Here is a 23,366-nt window from a genome sequence, read left to right on the forward strand (position 1 = left end):
CTGAACGACGTCTCCAATTATACCTAACTCATGTCTGTCAGAAGGCCGCGTATGGTAATAATATGAGTGAAAGCGACGTACGAGAGCACGATCCTGGTTTATTGGAGACTATGAGAGTGCGTTATAATTTGTAGAGTACAGCACTGCTTTCTAGACGCGGATGGAGGGGATATCGTTGGCAAGGCGGAGATGGCAAGACCAGAGTGCTCGAGGGGTCGTGTTCAGAATGAGCAGCACGTCCAGATCTGGAAGTCCCGGGCGGAAGCCACGTGGGAGCCTAAGCAGGCGCTTATGCACGACCCCGAAGCCAAACTACGCGAGTCGTCCTCTGTCACCCCCCACTTCGCGTTACCTGCATCGCCTCCGGGTTGCCAGTGGCTTGTCAAAAAAATGTCGAAAGCATCGCAGCCGGAACTCAAGAAGGTGCGTGTCTAACTCTGTTGCGTTACTCCTCGAGCTCACTTGCCGCACTTGGGCAGTTCATGGACAAGAAGCTGTTTGTGCACCTGCAGGGAGGCCGCAAGGTCAGCGGAGTGCTCCGCGGTTATGATCTCTTTCTGAACCTCGTCCTCGATGACGCGCTGGAGGAGACGACTCCAGCCCAAAAGCACCCAATCGGCACCGTTGTACGTTTTGCCTGCTAATCTGATGGTGTTGTGCAGCTCACGCTCTGGCTTGCTACCCAGGTCATTCGTGGCAACAGCGTAACATCTATGGAAACTTTGGAAGCTACTCGGTGATCGTGTGCCCCCGCAACGACTGTTTGTGTTCTAGTCTGTACTCGTACTGCGTCCCGCTGTTCGCTATCAACTACGCTTTTTTTTCCTACGCCGTGATGCTGAACTGACAATCTTGTCGCCACCGCTTACCGAGGCATCAAAATCTGTTTACAACCAGAAGGAAGGTGTGGCCTCAGTGGCGGAGCGTTGTATGCATGCACATGCAAATATCATGGATCGTCTCTGAGGCGCGAAGACATGTACGTCGTAAACTATGGCAAACAGTGGTAGTGAGGTGCACTGTCCACCTCAAACAAGGACAGGTGTCTACCACAACAGAGAGGCCTCACCTCAGGTGTGCCGTCGAGATGGCAGCCTCAAGCAGGCATAGCATACGTCGTGGACTCTGATTGAAGAGAAATGTTCCAGCAGGCGCCCTTTATACCCCCTCGTGGCGGCCACGTGGAGTCCCTGCGCACATCATCCGCTCATGCTTCGAACGACCCTCACGATCGTGCAGCTCCGAAGTCCCTCTTTGCTCCCTACTCTCAGTACTACATCCTCAGCTGCTACAGATTCTACATTTATTGAACCATTTCAGCCAAAAAATAATGACCGCCAACAGCCGCACTTCAGAGTTCCGCGACTTCGTAAAAGAGAAGGAGAAGGAGATACCAGAAGTGAAGCGGCGCAAGCTCTCTCGTCCCATAAAGCGAGCATCAGATGAGGAGAAGGACATTCAAGCAACCTTGAACAGGGAGTATATCACGGAGGGCTATAACATCGTGCGTATGTCCCGTATTGCGTCATTCGCTCGCTTTCCCAAGACTAAGACGTCAGGTAGCTCAATCACATCAATACGCTCTCGCGTATGCTAGCCTCTGTTAGGAAGCCGTACCTTAATGTGGATTCCAGAAACCCTCCATTACTTCGCCAGGGGTCCCGTAACATCGACCTAAGCGGTCCTGACCAACAGTCGTGGGCGAATATCAAACATCTCACGAATGAAGAAAGAGACCAGATTGACTTGCAAGCACGGGTCATCTTCTCTCGCTGCTCAGACCGAATAAAAGAGATGGAAGCACTGGAGAGACGTACGTCATTCATCCGACGTTGCTAAACAGGCCAACCTATCCTCGTATTCGCAGGACGTGCAGAACTGGTCGCAAGCAGGGTAAACCCGCTTACGCGATTCTTGCCTGCTCGTCTACGACAAGACGAGACGACCGCCACCTCTGATTTCGTTGCCGCGCACCACGCGAGCGTAAACTGGTTTCTCAGCCGCCGTCTCACCGAAGCCAGCCAGCTGTTGAAGGAGATGCAGGAGGAGAGGATGAAGCGGCAGCTCGAGCGCACGAAGACCCTCGGTTCAGGCGCGGCTCGCGAGGCAATGTTCATGACCGACCCGATCCCCTCGTCGTCTTCGTCGTCGGAAGCGAGCGCACCGACTGGGAGCTGGCTCGGCGGCGCGTCCTCGCTCGCCTCGAGCTTCGCCGCCACCATCGGCACCCCTTCGCTCGGCGAGGTGTCCAGTCTCCGCTCCACACCGAGGACAGGCTCCTTCAACCTCAGCGACGAGAACCCCGACGACATGGAGGAGGACGAAGAGCTGGAGCTCTCGCAGTCTCAGATCATGCAGTTCGAGATGGAGAACGCCAACATACTGCGCGACATGCAGGACACGCTCGCGTCGGTGCAGCAGGCGGAGTCACGGCTGCTGGAGATCAGCGCGCTGCAAGCAGAGCTCGTTACGCATCTGACCAAGCAAACTGAGCAAACCGAGCAGCTGTACGAGGACGCGATTGCCACGGCGGAGACCGTAGAGAAAGGCAATGCACAGCTGAAAGAGGCGCGACGGAGAGCGAGAGATGGCAGGAAGTGGATTCTACTGTTCTTGATAGGGGCAAGCTTGTCGCTCTTGTTTTTGCACTACTACTGAGCACTCTTCATCTGCTCTTTCACATTTGCTTTTGCACATCTCTTCAACATACCATTCTGGGGGTCGTGATAACATGGCGGTACTCATTCTATTATACCATACAGCTATTTCGTCCAGAGCTATGACACAATTAGATGAATAGACAGTCTTCCGCGTAATGGAAACTTGGGACGCTCAAGCGGCAGAAGAGTAAGCGCGGCCGGGTCGTACAGTAGTGTTTGACTCCTCGTCCGTAGGAGAGGAAGGCGAAGCGCGGTTGCCGAGGAGGGGTGCGCCTTCACTCGCCTCTTCGAGAGCCTCAGCTGCAAGTTCGTCAACTTCGGGGGGTATGCCTTCCAAGTGCCTTATATGCGCTTTCATCGACCGGAAAATGATTCTAGAAGACATATCTTCAGTAATGCAGTATCTGAGATATAGACAAGTCGCATACAATCCGGCGATAATGGCAACAGAGAAGCTAACGCCAACTAAGACTCCGTTTAGAACTTTCGTCACTAGTGTCCAGAGTGAGCCATCAATAGTGAACCTGTACGATACGGAACTTACGAGTGTCCATCTGTTTCCGCGTCGTTCCGTCCGAGAGCACGGCCAGTCTAGTGCCAATGAAGACGTACAGAGATATCTTGGGGAGCAAAACAACCGAGGCAACGACGAATTGCCAAAGTGCCACCGTTTCGATTGACTGAACATAGATGAATGCTCCCACTAATCCCGATAAATGTATGGTATATAGAGTACTCACAGCAAAAAGGGCATTCGCATACACCCAAGGCGGAAACGGAGACGCTCGGATGAGCATGATGAGCGGTAGGCCACGAGCCCGCTACAAATGGACAGCTCTGTTACGCCGGGGGACGCCCGCGAGAAAACTGGCACTTACGATAACAGCTTCGAGAGCCTGCCACTTCTCGTTCTGTGAAGACCATTTACGAAGACTCTTGTTGAAGAGCAGTCTGAGAACCACAAACGCCATGGCTGCGCCGAAGATTGAGCCTCCGGCTGCCAGGAAGAAACCCCCCTTCATCCCATAACAGAACCCGCATAACATCAAAGTGGTGGTATGGCCAATGAACGGTGGGACCGAGATGATGACTGGATGCGTAGGTAAACATGAGTTTAAACCTAAGATGTATACACACACCTAGTATAGCCGCAAGAATCATCCAGCCAAAGCGTAAATGGTTGATCTTCTGGCCAAAATTGTACAATGCTTGAGCGAGGCGTTCAGCCCCTCCAAGAATCAGGAAGGTTCCAAGGGCAGCATAGAATATTCCGAGGGACCAAACTAACATCTGAAAGCATGTTAAACCTCCGTTGCGGCTAGAGATCTTGCGCTGACCTTGCCACCGATGGGCAGTTTCTTATAGCGTACCCATGACGCCCTCACGTAGTGTTTGAACGTGGTCCACAGCCATGTCAATCTGCCGGCTTCTGGCTCCATATTGAGATTGGAAACCTGCAGGCTCGCGCCTTTGTCTGCTAAGGTGCTGAGCAGGAGATAGTCGAAGAGCAAGGCCGGAGTTGGGGAGGTCCTGTATGGTCTCACGCACGCCAGTGGGGTTGCCGAGTTTCACAGTTTGATCCGCTTACGGGTGATCCGGGGATCGAGATAGCTACTCAAACGCCCGCCACAAAGCGATCACGGTATCCTACGGAGATGAAAATGTACGAGATACAGCAAAATAGACCTTCGATCTCGTTCGCTGCCAGGTAGGTAATAAATCAGAAGGCAAGGAAAAAGCGAACAAAATCCATGTGGGCATATAGTGCATAGGTCGACAAGCACGGCATTACTACTCACAGCTCTTTCCAGAAGGCTGCTGTGGAAGAGGTGGGGGGTCCTCTGGCTCGGGAGTATGCACAGCTTTGCGAGAATGGTAACTTGGCAGCCGTTCGTTATCCGACCCGTTGTTGACCATTTGTTCCACGAGGAGTTCATCAATCTCCGCACGGAGAAGGGCAAGGTCACGGAGAATTGTCGAAGGCTCTGTGTCTCTAGTTCCCCGTCCTGAGTCATGGACTGCACTCGAAGGCGACCCACTGCGATGGCGGAGACGCTGAACGTCTGCCCGAAGCTGATCGACTCCAGCTTGTATCGCCGGTGAGGCTATACGCCTATTTGAACCCCTCTTCTTCTTCTGGCTGCCTTCACTGCACTGCAGCCGCTGCACCTCGGCCGACAGTGCCTCTAGCTGGTTGTACACGTCGTCCACCTCGGAAGGGAGAGGAAAGATCTCGTCTGTCAGCGTGTGCGTCGAACCAGCGCTTTCTACCGTTGTCTGGAAGGATAGACGGGCCAAGAATGAGTGCGATGATGTCGCGAAACGCGGCGACTTCATGAATTCGGCTTGCGTATTTGGCGAGGAATCTGGAGTGTTGAAGGGATCGACCCTGAAGACCTGGTTTCGCCTCGCACGACGATAACAAAGAAACACAATCAATAATAAGCAAAGGAACAATGTTCCACCAATGGTCGATCCAAGGATGATATCCAAAGTCCGGAACGACGCTGGTGCAGACCTTGCCACCGGAGAAGTCGCAGTTATGATCACAGTCCCTGACATGGAGGTAAACGGTATCGTCGATATCGTAGGATTTGATGTAGATGATACGGACATTGAAGACGAGGGCATCGAGGACGAGAGCATTGAGGACGAAGCGATGTTGAGCGACGCGGATACAGCAGGCTTAGCTGAGATCGGAGGTGGAGGTGACGAAGTTTCAGTGGTAGCTGGGGTGACGTTCTCGTCGGATGATGACGTTTCCAACATGGTGATTGGCAGAGGCGTCGGAAACGTAGGATCAAAAGTAGTCCCCGTCGGAGTAAGCGACTTCGCGTTCGAGGAGAAGTCCTCTTGACTGTGAACATAGATGTCAGTCCACACAAGACGTTCGAGTCGCGAAGAGGTTACCACACCCATATACGACATAATCAAGACATATCCATGAGACGTCCCCCGGGCTCGACGATAGTACTAGTGTGTGTTCCCCGAAAGGTAGGGAAGCGTTCGAGAACAGGCTGACACTGTAAAGAAAGGTAGAGGTAAAGTCGGGGACACTGTAATAATTCCCAGCAGCCGAGCCATTAATTGAGATATTGACCGCAGTCAGAATCTGCGCAAGAAATAAGTCAATAATCCAAGACTACGAGTGAGGAGCTATTAACCTCGCGTTGCAAGATAGCAAAGATATTCACAGCAGTGCCGTTGAACTTGAATGTAATAGTAGCGTCTGCATCATCGACATGGCCCGGATGTTCAGCAGGAGTGTTCGGACCGAAATGCCAAGTGCCTTCACGTTGCATGAGCTTAGTGAACAAAAGCGATGCAATGAAACTTACCATTGTAAGCCAGAGATGAATTGGGCATGGTTCCGCTAGGCCCGGTTCCATTGCTCCACCATACGCCGGGCGGCCTGGAAGGGCGCAGCTGTGAATGCTGGCTCGACATGGAATGCATGCGCTTACGAGTAAAGAATCAGATCTTCTTGGCTGTGAATGGAACCATAAGAAGGTAATGATTGAGGGGTTGCTTGAATGCGTACCTATCATCAACAGTAAAATTCACCAGTGCAGCAGAGACAAGACGAGAGAAGAGAAACCACGAAAGGACCGGGAAGCGTAAAGTGAAGGGGATCATACTAAAACATACAGATGACGAAAGGGCGAGGTGAGGTGAAGGTGGCAGTTGAAGAGAAGGGGGTCCCGCTAGGTCGAGAGAACCTGAGGCAACGTAGGAAGCGCTTGATCTTTGGTGGCATCTTCCCGCAAGTACCTTCGCATCCTGACCATCAGCAGCAAGAACTTATTGACGTGGATGCGCTGGTCAAAACAGCCATCCCTAACGTTGCCCTACCCATGTATTGAAAGTCCGTAGAAGAGGCGTGACCTTCGCGATTCGAACAGCAGCAGCCATTCGGACTACGGATCTGTCACGGGAGCAAGTAAATTACGAGCTGAAGTGCCTACGCATCGCTGATTAGCATCATAGGACTTCCAAGGCGAGCAACTTACCTATGATACAAGAATATCTGCGATTTCAGATATCATCAGACACCTCGCGCCTTTTTGAAGTCTTCTATCCACGTCTTCTCCACCTCGCCTTTCGCCAAGACGACAAAGGAGAGACAGCCGCCCTTAAGCTCTAAACCATCTCTAGACTCTCCCTCTTCGCCTACTGCCGCGCGCAGGACGTCACGTAGGCTCATCTTCTTCCCAACCTTCAACAAACGTCGCCTATGTGTTGCCGCATAAATGACGATGTGGTCAGCAGAATACTCTATTTTCAGATCCCAGGATGGGGGCGGCACAGCCGGGGGGAACATCCGCTCAACGTGTGCTGAGAACGGGGTGTCCTCCACGAACTCGGAGATGATGTCAGTCTGTGCATATTGTGGATAGAGGAACAGCACCGGCAGGACCAGCATCCGGCCTGTGGGATCCTCGTGGTCAAAGTGTGGCTCGTAGTCAATCTCCGACTCCGCGTTCGGGCCGTCCACTACAATGATGTTTCTCTCCTACAGATAGAAGATGAGCAGGCGAAGTGGTACTGGACTTAAGATTAACCTTGAACGCTACAGCGAGACGCCGTTTGTTCTCCCGTTCGTGGCGTAGCTTTTCCTGCTTTTCTCGCTCCTTCTTCTCCTTGGCTTCCTTTAGCTTCGTCGCCTTCTCCAGGACACTCTGGATCGCAGCGTTGTCCCTATCGTACTGAAGGCATCTTTTGCAACAATCGATCGCTTCGTCAAAGCGCTCCAGCACGACAAGAGCCAAAGCAGATCGGTAGTAGGCTTTTGAGGACTTCTGGTTGATAGTGATAGCTTTCGAGCAGTCCCTGAGGACTGAACCATAATTTTCTTCCCGGGCAAGGACGTCTGTCAATGCAGCGTGGGAGGAACATGATGCAGATTGTCCTCACGAAGTTCTAGATTACATGCAGCACGATTGCAAAGCAATACTTCAAGCAGTGTAGGATCTGTGGGCTTCGCATCGACACCCTGGGCGTAGAAGCTTGATGCTTCCCGGTATCGCTTGCCCTTGAAGTACTCGTTCCCTTGCTCCTTGAAATTTTGCGCGATCTCTACAAATATTCTCGTATATATTCACGTATGTAGCGCGTAACACACCATCCGGAGTTCCTTCGTAGGCGAGGCTCTGGAGAGCACTGACTACCGGATTGTCTATAATGTCCTCTGGCAATGATTTCATGAATAGCGGTGCACTATCGAACGCCGCTAATTTTTCTTCCACCGATGTCTCTGCTGGTTGAGGGAAAACCATGGCAGCCGGAACAAAGCAAACAAGGAAGATGGGTGGAAGAAGTGGACTGGATGAAAGAGTACGAGGTCAAGAGAAGAAACAGTTCGGTGGGTTTCCCGGTTTGGCGTTTGCGCGCATCATTTCGTCATGCACGACTGCCCACGGGAACCTTACGGCACTACCATGTGAGACTTACTTTTCTCCTGGGTAGCTGTCTCTTGCTATCTTGACGACGACAAGATGAAGGTACGCGGCCTGAAGGCTGCGCTCAATGGTGACAAGAGATACCCATCCAAGGTGGGCATATCGTACGAGACTGCGAGCTGGCCATGGTTATTCACACGAAGATATTCTACTAGGTCCCCACATCTGTTGTTGACTACCTGGTAGTCGGTGGAGGTGCAAGATAGCGTTATTGCAGTGAAATTGCGTCTCTGATAATGCACCGTGCACCAGGTGTTGTGGGTTTGGCAATTGCCCGCCAACTCACCCAGAGGTTCCCAGGGAAATCGATCTTCCTTGTAGAGCGTAATTCTTCTGCAGGCCAAGAAACCAGGTGTGTGCACCGTAAATGGCCATATTCACTGCTGCTGACATACCCAAGTTCTCGCAACTCAGAAGTGATCCATGCCGGTGCGAGACAGACATTGGAAGAGGTATATCTTGTCAATGCTTATTGTCGACGATTAAAGGTCTCTACTATCCGCCTGATTCCCTGAAGATGCGATTGTGCCTCAGGGGGAGAGAGCTCATGTATGACTATTGCAAGAGGAACAACGTTCCCCACCGCAAGACAGGGAAGCTCGTAGTGGCCCAAGAGCACCAAGTTCCGTACATCGAAACTTTGTACCAGAAGATTCGACAGCTCTCCTGGCCTCCACATTCCGATTCAACACGAATAGAGGATCCGGTAGTTCCCTCGAGACTCGTCGACAAGGACGAAGCACATACACTGGAACCAGACCTGTCTAGCAAAATTGTCGCGGCGCTGCTCAGCACGGAAACTGGCATAGTCGATTCGCATTCTCTCATGGAAAGTTTCGAGAAAGATATCACAGAGGCTGGTGGCGAGCTCGTGTACTCGACCAGAGTTGTCCGAGTAGATCCCCACGCAGGATCGTCCCAGGCAGAAGGCAATGCCTCCGAAGAGGTAGCGGAGGATGGATGGATCGTACAGACAATGACAGGGAACGCAGAAGAGAGCGACGCCTTGCTCGCACGCACCCTCATCAGCGCGTCTGGCCTTGCAGGCCCAATGATCCTGAACGCGATGCTTCCACCCAGGGAACGAATACCGATGTACTACGCAAAGGGCTCGTATGCGTCTTACCACGGGCCGGGTGTCTCTCAAGTCTCTCATCTCATCTATCCAAGCGTCGGGATGGGAAGAACACTTCATGGATTCCAGTCGCTGGGTACACATCTTACCTTGGACTTAAACGGCAATATTAGGTTCGGTCCAGATATCGACTGGCTCAACCCGCCCCCTCTGGAGATTCAGGATGACGTAGAGTTTACGGATTTCAATTTTTGGACGAAGCACTTAGTGGCAGATGAGTCCCGTTTACCGCAGATGCACGAGGCAATTACGGAGTACCTCGAGACGATACAACTAGAAGGGCTACAGCCGGATTACTGTGGCATTAGGCCGAAGTTGGTGGGGCCCGAAGGCGGCTTTCAAGATTTCGTTTTCCGCACGGACTACCCTGGGAGCTTCGTATCCTCAACGAAACGAGCGACCCGGACTGGCAGGGATACCAGCCCTATGATAACCCTCATGGGTATCGAAAGCCCTGGCCTCACATCTTCTCTTGCGATCGCGGAGTTGGTTGTAGATGATATGTTGGATGAGAAAGAAGGCCGTGATTAGGTCTGCCAGTGGAATGTACATCGTATCTAGCAGAGATAATATTCCATTAACGCGTCTTAGTCTCCGCGGGTGGCCACAGTTGGCTGCCACGCCGTGACCTTAGGCTTTGTGGTGTTATAGGGTTTGTAGGCACCACGAGTGCCAGTTAAGTTCTCGACCCAAGGCTAGGGGGTGCAACCTCAGCGACGGTGATGTTTTAGACGGAAGGGCTCGGACGTACGGCTTTCCACGGCGGACTGAGATTCTGCATAACGCGGTCCTCGGTCGGCGGCTCCTTGCGGATATGCTGAAGCCAGGAGTGCCATTCTGGTGGCACCTGTGTAGCATTAAGATCATGCTGGCAAAAGCGTGTTTAGTTCCTGTATTGTAGCGACAGCCCATGTGCTCACGAACCTGCGCGAAGTCAACCCATCGGTGACGACCTATAGTACTTCGAACCGGTGCCTCTCGAGAAAGCTTTTGATAAACGTACCGGGGATCTCTTCCTCTGGGTTCAAGTTCTCAAAATAGCGGTTGCCGAACCTATGAAAGAGTGTTACCGGTGCATGCTATAGCTGATTCGAAAGCGAGGCGTACTGATCTTTGCCCTTCAAAGTTCCCGACTTGGCGTCGCCAATATACTGCATCTGATGCCACCATTCCTTCAGGCCCACTCTACGAATGGAACGGATAGTCCTAGCGAGGGAGACCATAGTCGTTTGTGATTGACCCCGAAAGCGTCACGCTCGGGCACGGTCATTGCATGTGGGCGCTTTCTGCAACTCTTGCCCTTGCCGAGAACCACGACGAATCAACCACGAGCCACAAGTTTGGCTGTCCCTATCAACCTTTACGTGCCTCTCTCTACTATCATCTTATGGTGGCCATTAGCTCTCTTGCGCATGAGCTTGGCTTGGTTCTCCGGAAGCTCTCTACACTCTCACCCGAGGACGACCCTCTACCAGACACTCCTGTGACTATAAGTAAAGAGCTGATCTCTCTAAACCTGCTGGAAGACCAGCTGATCTCCAAAATAAAGGACAGACGCTCTCGCTTACTGGCCGACGCACTTTGTCTGGCTACGAGAGGACCTATTCATACTTTACCCCCAGAGATTCTAGTTAACATATTCTTCTTTGCAACCGCTTTCGACAGCAAGTGCCTGAGGCGCCTCTCTTCTTACCCTTGGGGAACCCTACACCTCTCACACGTCTGCCGCGAGTGGTGCTCTCTCACCCTTGGAACGTCTGTGCTCTGGACTCGAATCGTCTGTAGCAAGAGACTCCGGCCTCTGATTTCGTTGTACGCTAAGAGGGCCAGGAATCAGCCGCTTGACTTCATCTTCGTGGATGACTCTGTGGACTCGCTGGACAGTGCGCGGGAACTGAAGCTTTCCCTTTCATGTTCACATGTGCGCTCCATTTCATGGCGCGTCGAACGGCAGCCTAGTTATGATCACATCTTTGGTCTGCTCCCAGGTTTTCCCAAACAGGTCTTACTTCATCTTCACCTATCGTTCAAGACACGTTGTGAATCGCCCACGCCGTCCTGGGGCAGATACAACACACGCTGGTGCGAAACTGTACGATCTATCACCCTCGACAACGCATGTCCTTCGATTCTACCGTCTCGTAGCATGCCCGAATTGCAGGCGGCTTACCTTTGGTACCCCATGGCTACGCAGGAGAGACCGGGCTCGGATTTCCGCATGTCGCAGTTGCGCGACTTCACTTGCCGTGCCCCGCAGCTAACAGAGCTGGCGATTCATCGCAACCCACCTATCTTTGACATCGATTCGGTCTACGCTATCTCTGCTGTTGCTTCAAGCTTGAGCTCAGATACCTCTTCGACGTCTCCAATGGGACTACGTGCTTTGACGTGGACTGCGGCACCTCCAAAGGATATCTGGCGACTTTTCTACGTTCTGGCTATGCCGAAATTGTTTGAACTCGTCCTCACATTGGACTCCATCGACCGACGTTGGCTGTGTCTCTCTGGCGACACCTCCGCATCACTAGGAACACAAGATACTCTCTCATGTTATGCGCTACCTCAAGTCGTCCAACTTCTGACCCTTTCACGGCTGTGCCTAGAATGCAAAGATGCAGACGCATTATCCGTCGCTCTCAGGAGATTTTCCTTCCCTTTCCTCGAGCGACTTACCTTGTCATATTCGGGGCCCGAGTCAAGTCACAGGTCCCCTATGCTCCCTTCCATTGGCAAAATTTTTCGCGAACCGAGGCTCGCCAAACTGGTTGATCTAGAGTTGCGATGTTTCAGGTTGGACGCGGAGACAGTTACTACGTTGGCGTACACACAGTCCCTGGCGCGTTTGTCTATTTACAACTGTACTGGTACGTCTGCTGCCGGATTCTCTTACCGCTGCTTCGCTCACTATCAAGCAGGCGCGGACGTGATAATATGCGCACTATCGGGCAATGCATGCGATCACCAGGGCGCCGAGCTTCCCGTCAAGTGGCTCTGTCCAAACCTCAAGGAGCTCCGTCTCTCGTACTGTTCCGCGGTCAAGTTCAAGTGTCTGGAAGCTGTCGTCCGCCAGCGCAAAGCAGACTCTATCGCCGTCCCAACCATGCCGGCTCGAGCCATCAGACCGTTGAAGAGGAGCGTGCTGGCGGGTCCTAGGTCGCCTGCGACACCCAAGAAGATACGGATGCCGTTCGATGGGCAGGAGGCATCTGCTTCGCCAAATGGGAGCTTTGTCGACGGTTGGCGGGCACACGAAGTCACGCGTCCAACGCCGATTTGCACTGTGCATGTCCTAGGCTGCAAGAGAATCTCTCGGGCGGAGCTCTTTTCCTTGAAGGATGACGAATACGGAGTAGAGTCTATGTCCTGGTGTGAGTAGTCCCGGATGTGCGAACAAGCTACTGGGTTGGATAAGTTAAATTATAATTTTTCCTGTTATTCCGAATGATGAACATATCTCAATGGGCTACCAAAAGTTCTGTGTACATTGACGAGAATAATGGATGGATAAATGTCCGTGCGGCTAGCGAATTTTTCAAAACGGGGTTTTATCTTTCGTCACAGTGTCCCAGACACTGAGGCCGCAAAGTCGTTCGATGCTGCTTGCAGCAACAGGACGAAAGCCTGGCCCTCTGGACTAAACGTGCCAGGAGGAGACGAGGTGTTGAAGGTCTCGGGGTTTACGGTGTCAAGAAGCCAGCCATCGGAGTTAACGTTCTGTCTGATCAGGCTCAGAGCGTTGTTCGCGGCCGGGATGAGTGTGTAGTCCGATGTAAGCACCGCGAGTCGGTAGGTGACCGCGGCGAGTAGTGCTGTGGAGGACGAATCGGGGAATGTCGTGGGGTCGTCAATGACGTTCATTAGGGTGCCGTTAGGTTGCTACCGCGGAATTTAGTGTCAGCTAAATTCAGAAGGGCAGTGCGTAGCATGCGTACTTGGTGCTGCCAGGTGGCGGTGAGAATCTCTTTGATCCATGCGGTCAGGTCCGCCTGCTGAGACTCGAACTGAGGTGCTTCATCGGAGTGCAGGATAGTTTGTAGGACACGCATCATGCCTGCGGCCGCCCAGGCGTTCCCTGCGAGACGTCAGTAAGCTCTTGGAGCTCGCGGAGAGGCACCAACCCGTGCCCCAATGCCGGAAGTCCTGGGATGCCTCGTCACCCAAGACAATATGCTTCCAGAGTCCGCTGTCATCACTGAGGTAGTTTCGGTACAGCCGGCACTGGTCGTACGCCAGCTGTAGCAGCGTGGATTCCGTCCCGCCGCCAGCCAGTGCGCCAAAATACGCGATGAACGGAGGCGCCATGTAGACGAAATCAGCCCTATCACGTCACTCATCAGTGGCGGGTCAGGCACAAGCAGAGAGCCATGCACGCACCAGAGCTGGACCTGGCTGGCTCTGTGAGAAATGGCGCCATCAGAAGTACGAGGAGCAATCTGCGTCAGGTAGACCAGCTCTGATCGAGCTGCTTGAGCGAAGGACTGATCTGCCAGGTCCGACCGTGTCCAGTTTGCTAAGAGAACTGCTACTCCGAGGCCTGCCAAAGTTTTGAGGTTGTTATACCAGCCGAACGAAGAGGCAGCTTACTTGCAGGGTCCCCGACAGCTCCGTCTCCGTTAATCAGGGTCAACGAATCCGCTGGCTTCGTCCTCACGGTGCTGAAAAGGAATGATTAAACTGGCAAGGTACAGTAGTCATGATAGGTGGCGTACGTAACGGCGATGTTCATCATAGCTGTCGTATTGCCTACCGCTAGGCTGAGGCTCGATGGAGGTGGAAATGCCGTCGAGCGAAAGACTGACAGGGAGGGAGCCAGCAGTTCTGTCAGAGCCTCAGCTGCCGTGCCCAATTCCCAACTAGGTGCACGAGGATTAGTCAGAGGCTGCGATGCAGGGCGTACGATACGCGGACTCACCTATGGGTGGCAATCTGAAGCATGTCGGCCTCGACTTTCGCTATTGTAGCGTCATCGAAATTGACTTGGGCAACGGGGAGCGAAGAGGCGAAACACGCAGCAAGTAGCAGGCACAAAGTAGAAACGAACATCGCGAGCTTTGTGGGCAAACTGCAAAGCTGGGGATGCCGGAAGCACCTGAACTCCTCTGGGTGTCTTTCGTGGTAGTTTTATAGGGCACATGACCGCCGAACAGGTGCATCGTGAGTCGAAAAGTGCATTGCGAACACCAAAACCGTGCTGTGTCCAGATCGTCGCTATCATAGTAGGCACCTGTAATGTAAGGTGACATGATGGAGCAGGAATGAGGCAGCAGCGTTCTGCATAGGTAATATTTCCGAATCTTAGAAGGAAGTCAAGAAAGCCAGATAGAACGCAAGTGTCCCACTGTGACTGGGGAAGTTGGTCGGAATTCGTGCCTTGCATGCTTCTCCGGTCAAGAACGTGCTTCCTTCGAGCGTCATAAGAGGTCTGGCAATACGAAAGCACGATAAGGAGAAATGAGGGCGTACCTAGACAAGCACAAGCGTAATTGTCAGTCTAAGAACTGATATTGACAGAACTGACGTGCCACACAGATTCAAGGCCTAAGGGCCCAGAGATATCGTAGCTCACCACCGGCGTCCCGTCCACGAAGGAAACATGAGAGGGCCAGTGGGATCAGTCGCCCAACCGAGTAGCATGTCACATATAGAGCGTATGAAGGAGCATCGACAAAGACCTCCGAGAGACGTGGTCCATTTGCACGCATGCTGGCGACCTGTGTGTTTTGCGAAAGGTAGGACCCCCGACTCGCGCCTCGGCTCTGTTCATTACTCGCGGCAATTGCCGTGATGCAATCAAGTAAACCGATCGACACGCCGGGACTAAGGCCTGTCCTCCCAAACCGGGACAAACAAAACCTCTCAGTGTGGCCGCCGTGACGGTCGCTCACAGCATCCTCTCATCCCTTTCCGATTCCTCCGGGCGGCCACTATGGACGTCGTAGAGACTGTCAGAGGCTTTATTGGTTGCTGGGAGGAGAGCGGACAAGCAGAATGGTATCCATCATGCATTGTGCCGTGCAATATCGTCGTCTGACCACACCTCAGTCGTGACCTCCTCACCGCGCCGCACTCGAATCCGTCCGACCCAGCTGCGAGCGATGTGCTATCCACCGCATACCACACACTCATCACTGCAACCCTCAAAACCTGGTCTCCGTCCAAGGCTCTCACCCCGCAGGCTCTCATAAGTTTCCTACAATCTCTGCTCGAGAGCCTCCCGTCGCCATCGTCAACTAAATCGCCACACGCTATCGCTTTCGGCGACATACTCGTCGACATCCTCTGGGCTATTGATGTAGAGCTTGATGATATTCATCAAGACACCAAGATGGCACTCGCTAACGCGGAGCAGGGTAATGCGCCTGTGGTAGCGGAAGGGGTGGATGTTACCGCCGTACTCGCTCGCGTGGCGCAGGCAAAGCAGAACGCCGAGTCTGATAAGGAGATTTTGGCTGGCGCAGTCAAACTGCTGGTGGTCCGTATCCTCTCAGTGTGCATTACCTTCATAGAGCTCAGCTTCTTGTAGGCTTCCGGAATCCTCGACGCAGATATCTGCCGGGAGCGATTGGAGTTGTCGATGATCCATCATGCAGATCTCATACCGGATGATCAAGCCTTTTCAAAGAAGGAGGTACGAATGAGGACTGCGCTCTTGTAAGTTGCATGCATCAATCAAGCCACTCGGACGTTCAAAACCCCTTTGATAGCTACAAGCAGAACAAGTTCAATTTACTTCGCGAGCAGTCGGAAGGCTACAGTAAGCTTACCACTGAACTGACCAGTAGTCTTGGCCCGCCGCACTCGTCTGTCACTGGCCGGCCAATAGACTCTTGGTCTGTGATAGAGGCGCGAGCGCGACCGGCTTGGGAACGCGTAGTGGGCTTGATTGGCTACTTCGACCTGGACCCCAACCGCGCGTTGGACATAATCTTGGACGTGTTCTCCGTCCATCTCGCGACACACTACTCGTTCTTCTTGGCTCTGCTGTCGTGCTCGCCTTGGGGAGCGTCTCTGAAGCCAAAACCCGAAGACGCAATGAATGCAGAGGCCAGTTCCGATGCATACAAAGGAAAGGACCTGGACGAAATCCTACGGATTGCAGAGTTACAGTCCGGCCATGCTTCTAGCGAGCTCCTGCTGTCTGCTACCAGCAATGGTTCCAGAGTCTTGGCCCAGGTCTTGGGGTTCAAATTCACGTATTATCAGGTGCGTAGGTTTTTGGCTCGATCACATACTTGTGCTGAAAGTTCTCAGCTACCGGACGTGACGGAGTCGGCGCCCAAGAATTTGTATCTCACTACCGCGCTCCTCATACGGGAAGGATTTATCACATTGGAAGATATCCATCCCCATGTACGCTGCTTCATCATTCCGGCGGCTAATTATCGCAAGAGGTTAACACGTATTATAGCTGTCGCCCGCAGAGGATGCTATGGGGACCGAGCACAAGAAGTATTTGGATTCTGTCAATGCTCGAATTGCCAACGCGAAGGTCAGCATGCTAGCTATGGCGGCTCCGCTCGAATCCTCGTCAAGTTCGAGTGGTCCCAAGATCCACCAAGCTACTCCAGCGGAACCCAAAAAGGTGGAGAAAGAGGTGTCCAACCAGAAGATAGGCCTCCTGCATGCATTGCTTTCCCTTGGAGCCTTACGTCCTGGTCTTGCTCTCCTGAGCAAGTACCCCTGGATTGTTGATGCTTCGCCGGACATTGCGGATCTCCTGCTACGCATCCTGAAGCACTCCATTGCGCCTGTCTATGCGGCCGTTGGGTCAGGAAAAGAATCACGGCCCGCATTCGCTGTCCCAAAGCGGCGCTTCGGTGCTACTGGGGTCGTTTCTGCCCCTGAGAGAAAACCTCAGCTTACCCTCTGGGCGCCAACCCCTCCGTCGACAAGTGCGATCGACTTCGTGTTCTTTTTTCCGTGTTGGACAGAGCGCATCCCCCTGTGCACGACCACAGAAGATGTCATAAATGTTCTTGAGCCACTGATGAGATTCGTCGGGCTTCATGCCTCGCGAGACCTTATCTTCCTGGCGCAGTTCTCGCGAGTTGGACGCGCAGATGTTGTGGCCACGGTATGTCTCCATTTGCATCTACTTCTCGTTATGGACTCATCCTCTCTATCACGCAGGTATCAGTTGATCCAGACACGAAGAGGCCTTTGCCAGCCGACCTCGACCATCCCACCTGTCGATTTTGGTATAAGATGGCCCGACTATATCTCCTTCCCGCGCTGTCTCTCGTCCGTGGAAATGCTGTGTGCAATGTCGAGATCTGGACCCTCATCAGGATGTTCGAGACGACCCAACGATGGCGACTGTACGGAGAGTGGAAGGCTACGACGTACCAGTCGCATCCTGAGCTTCGCGTGCGCTACATTCAAGCTGATCGCGAGTCGAAAGGCATCTTGCGCAGGCTCTCACATCAGACAGTCGAGAAACTATCGTGCTCGGTCGCGAAGCTGGCGCATTCGAATCCGCTCATCCTGTTCAGCAACACCATTAACCAGGTCATGGCGTACGAGAACCTTGCAGAAGCAGTCATTCGAACATTAACCTACACCACCGTCATGGGATTCGACGTGTTACTCTACGTCATCATTGAAGCCTTTTCTAACCCAAACAAGGCGCGCGTAAAAGACGATGGCGTCAACACGTCGGATTGGTTGCAGAGTTAGCGGGTCTTGTCTGCGACGTAGTTCTTCGCTAATTCCTATACAGATCTTGCGTCCTTCACTGGGCTGCTCTTCCGCAAATACACGGGCGATATTACGTACCTCCTGAAGTATCTCGTCCACCAGCTCCAAAACGGCCAAGTCTCTGAGATCATCATCCTCCGCGAGCTTATTTGGAAGATTGCCGGCATCGAGCCGTTGCCTAACCTCACAGACTCGCAGGTAGTTGCCATGGCTGGTGGACCGAATTTACGGATCGAGGTGCTAGGTTCCGATAAACGCGGTGCTCGTTTAGATCCTCAGGATGTTGGTGCCAAAGGTTCGATTAGGCTGGGAAAGGTCATGATCGAGTCGGGGCTCGCTCTTCCGCTTCTCATCCAAATCGCGCAGCAACGACAGGCTTGCGTCTTCCAAGCCGCGAACACTCACCTCAAATCGCTTGCAAATCTTTATGACATAGTTCGTCGGCTCTGCCGTCATTACAGTACTGCCTCTCACCTTCATATTCTCAGACACACGGCGTACTGTTGCAATACGTGGAATTCCTCATTACACCGTCAATTGTTCCTCCTGAAGACTACGCAAAGAAGGTGCTGCCTTCGCTCGCCGATATGCACCTCAAGTACGGTATCGGTGTGCCCATCTGCATGCAGATCCTGCGGCCGACGCTTCATCTTGCTCTGCTGGTGCGTCCCTCTCACTCAATGTGGCCCTTGCGGGCGCTCATGCGAACGGACAGTCTGCAGCGCTGGAGATGCAGAAGAGGGAACGAGTCGCTAGCGAAGAGGCTGAGAAGCGCTTGAAAGCAGCGTTGACTGCTAAGAGGGAACCGACAACGACATCCCGTACAGGCTCTCCCGTTGTTGCCGAGGGCACTGCTTCTACGGATCAGGCAGCAGAAGCGAAGCCATCTGGATCCTCTGAAGATGTGACAATGGAGAGCGCCGACCACCCGGAACCTGCACCTGCACCCGAGGTAAAAGCACGAGCTGTGGCGATATCTCCGAGGCTTACCCCGTTATGCGTAGAAACCCTGGCTTCCTCAGCTATATGCGCTCTTCGATGATGTTAAAGCTATTGCACCGGGTAGCGTGAACGAGGTGATCGGGTAGGTGGTCTAATAATCTCTAATGAGATTAATATTGACCTCATACAGTTCGGGCTTCTACATGACATTCTGGCAATTGTCGACCTATGATCTATCACCGCCTGCGTCGAAGTACGAGGAGGAAACCTCCAATCTTCGCAAGCTGAGCTTGGAGGCGGACCGCGCATACAACGCTGCTGAGAAGTCGGACAGCTGGGTAGAGAGGAATAATTCCTACAAGCATCGCGAGAGGCGCAATCGTTACAACGTGTTCATTGATATGCTGAGGGACGAACTCAAACAGCAGACGGCTGCACGCGCTTTTACGATTAAGAGGCTGGCCCGGGAGAAGCAGCATTGGTTTGCGCATAGTACGTTCAGCCCTTGCTCAGCGTTTCATCTATCAACGACTTGTGTAGATCCTAAGGGGACAACTGTGGCTGCTGCGATTGTGGAACATTGCTTGCACCCTCGAGCAATGCTATCCCCCATGGATGCCGACTACTGTGCGCAGATCATCAAAGTCGTGCATCTACAAGGGACTCCGGGATTCTCCACTCTTAATATTTACGACAAGGTGTGGCTCCCTCTTTCGTTATCTCCCTTCCATAGAGTACTGAGGCCAAATTCACAGCTTCTCGGCGATCATCTCCGAACGCTGATATTTTCCTGCAGCGAAGTGGAGGCTCGGAATTACGGTCAGTTCTGTCCGATAGAGTTCGATGCTGAGTTGCTGAACTGTCCCCAGGCCGCTTCCTACTTGGCATTCTGGGCGATATCTGGAAATGGCACCAGGACGAGCAGCTCTTTATGCAGGACAACCGCGTTAAGAGCGGTGGCAAGGTTTCCTACTTGCCTGGGTTCATGCTGATTTACAGCAACAAGGCGAATGTCGCCATTGATGACATTATCAAGTGGCAACAGTTCCGCCAGGTTTGTAAGAAATGGCATCGTAAACTGGCCAAGGTAACTTCACTCGTTTGCTACGCGGCATCGTCAGAGCTGATCACATCCCCTAGGCTTTCATCGACTGTATCGAGAGCGGAGAGTTCATGCATGTCTACAACACCATTGTCGTGCTCAAGGAAATTCTGCCTGTGTTCCCTGTCGCTTCAGTCAGCGAGGCGTCTGGTCCAGCACTCGAGATAGCGATGGAAAAGTTCATAGAAAAAGAGGAGCGAGATGACTTGAAGATCCTCGGAAGGGCCTATGTAGCAAGCTTCAAGAAGCGAGAGCCTCATTGGAAACTACAAGAAAGAGGAGTCAGAGTCCGTCTTGTTAGCGCACTTTCCGTGCAGTCACTGATTCCTCTCTCAGCCTGCGGCTCCGACGCCTCCTGCGAAGTCAACACCAGCTGCTACCCCGGCGCCTCCCGAACGACCTCGAACAAGTGGACCACCTCCCTTAGGTCCTACCTCGAATGATCGCTCAGCAGCTGCTCCGCCTACTGGCCCCCGCGCGGACATTGCGCAAGTCAACGGTTCCGCCGCTCTGGGAGCTGAGAAGCCGTCCATGCCGGGTTCTACGAGAATCGCCATCGATAGGTGCCGTCCTTCTTAGCTATAATTACTATCGCTCCAGCTGATATACCCATAAAGCAGCATTCCTCGGCCAGAGGTTGTCAAGAGGGTCCGTCCCGACACCAGGAGCCCTGCTCCGAGAGTCAATGGCGAAGCAGAGGCGAAGACGAATGGACAGCTGGACCCAATGCAGGTGGACAAGCTTCATGCTTCTGTACGTCCTCCGGTCACCGCAACGACACCTCCGACCGCACCGCGGAGAGATGAGCAAGGCATACCACGAGGTGCCGCCGGACCTGGTGCAACCCTTCGCCCTGGCAGTCCCAATATACCCGCAGGATCCCCCGTACTCAGGAGTATATCGCAAATGGAAGGATCTAGGCCGCCCACACCGAGTCCCTTGGTACGCTCTGTGAGCAACAGGGATCTGACACAGTCTCCGAGGATCGGCACCAGCGATTCCCGAGGCCGTGTGGAAGCTTCTCAAGTCATGCCACCGCCCGCTAACCCGAGCCAGACAACTTCTGCGCAAGAGTTGCGCGAGACGGCGAAGCAGTCTCGTCCCATTGACAAAGTTGAGGAGAAACCTGCAAGGCCCCCTCCCGCAGAGCCACGTGGCCAACAAACTTCAGCTTCGACGCCAGCCTCAGCCTCCCGTCGACGCTCGCCTTCTCCGCTCAGCAGACCAGGTACAAGGAACCCCAGCCTTGAGAGTCGAGCGAGTGGCGGTCGGTCTCGCGGCGCCACTGGCGATTCGGAGCGTTCGGACGACAAGCGGGATCGGGAGAGCCGTCATGAGTCTCGGCGGGACGTGCATGGCCGCAGGAGCACTCGCGAAAGCGACCGGGAGAAGGAATCCGACCGCGAAAGGCGCGATAGGCACGGTGATAGGGAGCGTCCCCGAGACCGCGACCGTGAGAGGGACAGGGAGCGTGATGGCCATCGCGACAAGGATCGCGACCGTGACCGGGATCGCCACAGAGACTCAGAGAGGGACAGAGATCGTCATCGCAAGGACGAGAAGGATCGTGACCGAGAGTCCAGGAAGGAGCGCGATGGCTCTGGTCGGGGCATTCCCACCGGACCATCCTCTTCCGCTACGCCAGCTGTTGACGAGCGTGGTCTTCCTGTGCGACCTGATACCTCTCGCCGGCGAGAAGACGAAGCGTTGGGTAAGCGGCGGCGACCAACCGAGGACGAGGTAAACCCTCCGCACTGCTACTTTAGAATTACGCTGATATCATGTCTGCAGCCTGATCGAGCATCCAAGCGACCCTCGCGAAAAGAGAGCCACCACGAAGACCGTAGTCGCCGAGCTTCTGATAAGGACAGGGATGACCGTGGCCGGGAGTCAGACAGAAGACGCAAAGAGCGCGAACAACCTGAAAACGATCCGCGGGCTCTCACAATTGACATCAAAGCAGCTGAGAAGCGGGTCCCTGAAGGTCCTGCCTCGGCATCTGCACGCTCTTTGCCTCCGACGACACCTTCTGCCCCTCGCGCCATGGCTGGTAGTGCTGAAGGCCCAAAGAACGTCAAACCTGACCGAGACTGGAGGCCCCGTGACCAGCCTCCGCGTGGCTCGCCCACCATGCCCAGTGCAGTGCAGCCTGGTCCAGAGGTGCAGGGACCGGGCGTAAGCTTGCGTTCGCGGATCGCAGACAAGGAAACGCGTCCTATCCCTTCGGGGCCCCGTGGGGAAGCGTCTTCTGACCGCAAACAGGAAGGTGGCTCCAGCGCAGCGAAGGATGAGAGGGAAGGCAGTCGCAAGCGAGCGTCGTCTGGTAGGTGGCGTCTCTGCAATTCAATTCAGTTGTGTTGACCCGGACGTGTAGAACGTGAGACAGGTGATCCTTCAGCAGGACCCAGCGAGCTGATCGGCCCGGCAAAGCGGCCTCGAATTAATCGCACTCGCTGGCAGGGCACTGCGACTGCTGCTGCTGCACCATTTGCGAAGAAGTCGCTCATGGATGCCGAGAAGAATGGCCGAGGGGGGATCGGACGGAAGGACTAGCTTACATATTAATATTGACCTATTGAACTGTCGTTGTATCATGAGCTGTGCCTGCCACCTAGTGCTCACCACTCGTTACACACCGCTCAAACTTACGGCCCTAAGTACGCATCATCTGTTGATTTTTTTCACGTTTGCATCTCGTCAACTTTTTCCTCGACGGTCGCAAGTACTGGAATTTGGCCGCCGATAGGCAAACGCGTGATCTAAGCGGGCTGTCGGCCCGGGACTCGGTGAACTCCTTCATCGTAATATTGCGAGTGCAGGTCACGTTAAGATCACGATAAGAATCCCGGGCATGACGATGTCTGTAAAATCATTACCCTTCCCGGCGGCTAGGTGTTCCATGGATTCCATGCTTGTCAATAGGTAAGACGCACTCGACAGGGCGGCCGCAGGGCAGTGTAAAATGAAATCGATTGATAATACGCCGTTGTGACCTTGTATGTACGTGCCACCCCACTGCTTCGACACCTTGGGATGAACTCGATTTGATTGACTTAAGTTCTCGGTAGGTTATTTTTTGTTGACTCGCAATCTATCGCACGAGACTAGACTCGGAAAAGCACGGATAACAATGAGCGTCGAGTTTTCTCTTGGTGGCTCGACGGTGCAAGCCCTCATGGGTGCAAAATCTTGTGACCATAATGCTTCTGATGGACGCACATATTCTGGTCTCTCCCGACTACTCTGTGCTTCATCTGACTCCTCCTGGTACTGACAAGTTAACAGCCTGTCTGCAAATATACGACGCTGCTTCCTCTTCCAGCGCTAGCTTCTACCGAACATCTGAACTTGTAGGCCTCGGCAGTAGCTCA

At 53.5% G+C, this 23,366-nt stretch overlaps 9 protein-coding genes across 9 annotated transcripts; 6 read left to right on the plus strand and 3 right to left on the minus strand.

Moving 5' to 3' along the window:
- Window positions 1-307: 307 nt before the first annotated feature.
- On the plus strand, window positions 308-740 carry PHACADRAFT_169890 (uncharacterized protein; the record flags this gene model as incomplete). Its single annotated transcript, XM_007391850.1, has 3 exons — window positions 308-423; window positions 480-626; window positions 687-740. Exons 1-3 carry the CDS (start codon window positions 391-393, stop codon window positions 738-740), a joined length of 234 nt encoding a protein of 77 aa, XP_007391912.1. The 5' UTR covers window positions 308-390.
- Window positions 741-1,330: 590 nt separating this feature from the next.
- Window positions 1,331-2,658, plus strand: PHACADRAFT_157701 (uncharacterized protein; the record flags this gene model as incomplete). Its single annotated transcript, XM_007391851.1, has 3 exons — window positions 1,331-1,504; window positions 1,564-1,813; window positions 1,868-2,658. 3 exons carry the CDS (start codon window positions 1,331-1,333, stop codon window positions 2,656-2,658), a joined length of 1,215 nt encoding a protein of 404 aa, XP_007391913.1.
- A 65-nt stretch (window positions 2,659-2,723) lies between these two features.
- On the minus strand, window positions 2,724-4,157 carry PHACADRAFT_249783 (uncharacterized protein). The gene is made up of 7 exons (XM_007391852.1): window positions 3,998-4,157; window positions 3,800-3,950; window positions 3,539-3,750; window positions 3,401-3,481; window positions 3,205-3,340; window positions 3,089-3,152; window positions 2,724-3,034 (listed from the first exon to the last, which is right to left on the minus strand). Exons 1-7 carry the CDS (start codon window positions 4,097-4,099, stop codon window positions 2,833-2,835), a joined length of 948 nt encoding a protein of 315 aa, XP_007391914.1. The 5' UTR covers window positions 4,100-4,157; the 3' UTR covers window positions 2,724-2,832.
- Window positions 4,158-5,120: 963 nt separating this feature from the next.
- On the plus strand, window positions 5,121-5,523 carry PHACADRAFT_249784 (uncharacterized protein). The gene has a single exon (XM_007391853.1). It carries the CDS (start codon window positions 5,128-5,130, stop codon window positions 5,515-5,517), a length of 390 nt encoding a protein of 129 aa, XP_007391915.1. The 5' UTR covers window positions 5,121-5,127; the 3' UTR covers window positions 5,518-5,523.
- A 1,182-nt stretch (window positions 5,524-6,705) lies between these two features.
- On the minus strand, window positions 6,706-7,936 carry PHACADRAFT_191699 (uncharacterized protein; the record flags this gene model as incomplete). The annotated part of the gene is made up of 4 exons (XM_007391854.1): window positions 6,706-7,173; window positions 7,223-7,530; window positions 7,590-7,736; window positions 7,783-7,936. 4 exons carry the CDS (start codon window positions 7,934-7,936, stop codon window positions 6,706-6,708), a joined length of 1,077 nt encoding a protein of 358 aa, XP_007391916.1.
- A 563-nt stretch (window positions 7,937-8,499) lies between these two features.
- PHACADRAFT_249787 (uncharacterized protein) lies at window positions 8,500-9,961 on the plus strand. Its single transcript, XM_007391855.1, has one exon. It carries the CDS (start codon window positions 8,667-8,669, stop codon window positions 9,783-9,785), a length of 1,119 nt encoding a protein of 372 aa, XP_007391917.1. The 5' UTR covers window positions 8,500-8,666; the 3' UTR covers window positions 9,786-9,961.
- A 1,439-nt stretch (window positions 9,962-11,400) lies between these two features.
- PHACADRAFT_191702 (uncharacterized protein) lies at window positions 11,401-12,630 on the plus strand (the record flags this gene model as incomplete). The annotated part of the gene is made up of 2 exons (XM_007391856.1): window positions 11,401-12,118; window positions 12,170-12,630. The coding sequence occupies 2 exons, from the start codon at window positions 11,401-11,403 to the stop codon at window positions 12,628-12,630; spliced, it is 1,179 nt and encodes a 392-aa protein (XP_007391918.1).
- Window positions 12,631-12,666: 36 nt separating this feature from the next.
- On the minus strand, window positions 12,667-14,579 carry PHACADRAFT_249789 (uncharacterized protein). Its single transcript, XM_007391857.1, has 7 exons — window positions 14,167-14,579; window positions 13,964-14,107; window positions 13,839-13,909; window positions 13,629-13,788; window positions 13,373-13,572; window positions 13,187-13,326; window positions 12,667-13,130 (listed from the first exon to the last, which is right to left on the minus strand). The coding sequence occupies exons 1-7, from the start codon at window positions 14,295-14,297 to the stop codon at window positions 12,810-12,812; spliced, it is 1,167 nt and encodes a 388-aa protein (XP_007391919.1). The 5' UTR covers window positions 14,298-14,579; the 3' UTR covers window positions 12,667-12,809.
- Window positions 14,580-15,180: 601 nt separating this feature from the next.
- On the plus strand, window positions 15,181-22,548 carry PHACADRAFT_191704 (uncharacterized protein; the record flags this gene model as incomplete). The annotated part of the gene is made up of 20 exons (XM_007391858.1): window positions 15,181-15,245; window positions 15,297-15,726; window positions 15,778-15,905; window positions 15,959-16,457; window positions 16,506-16,604; window positions 16,663-17,328; window positions 17,385-17,925; window positions 17,974-18,386; window positions 18,440-18,613; window positions 18,667-18,903; window positions 18,956-19,035; window positions 19,084-19,385; window positions 19,434-19,591; window positions 19,649-19,712; window positions 19,763-19,980; window positions 20,034-20,282; window positions 20,332-20,558; window positions 20,616-21,735; window positions 21,787-22,318; window positions 22,370-22,548. 20 exons carry the CDS (start codon window positions 15,181-15,183, stop codon window positions 22,546-22,548), a joined length of 6,381 nt encoding a protein of 2,126 aa, XP_007391920.1.
- Between the last annotated feature and the right edge of the window lie 818 nt (window positions 22,549-23,366).

The sequence above is a fragment of the Phanerochaete carnosa genome, assembly GCF_000300595.1.
Source record: "Phanerochaete carnosa HHB-10118-sp unplaced genomic scaffold PHACAscaffold_2, whole genome shotgun sequence".
NCBI lineage: Eukaryota > Fungi > Basidiomycota > Agaricomycetes > Polyporales > Phanerochaetaceae > Phanerochaete > Phanerochaete carnosa.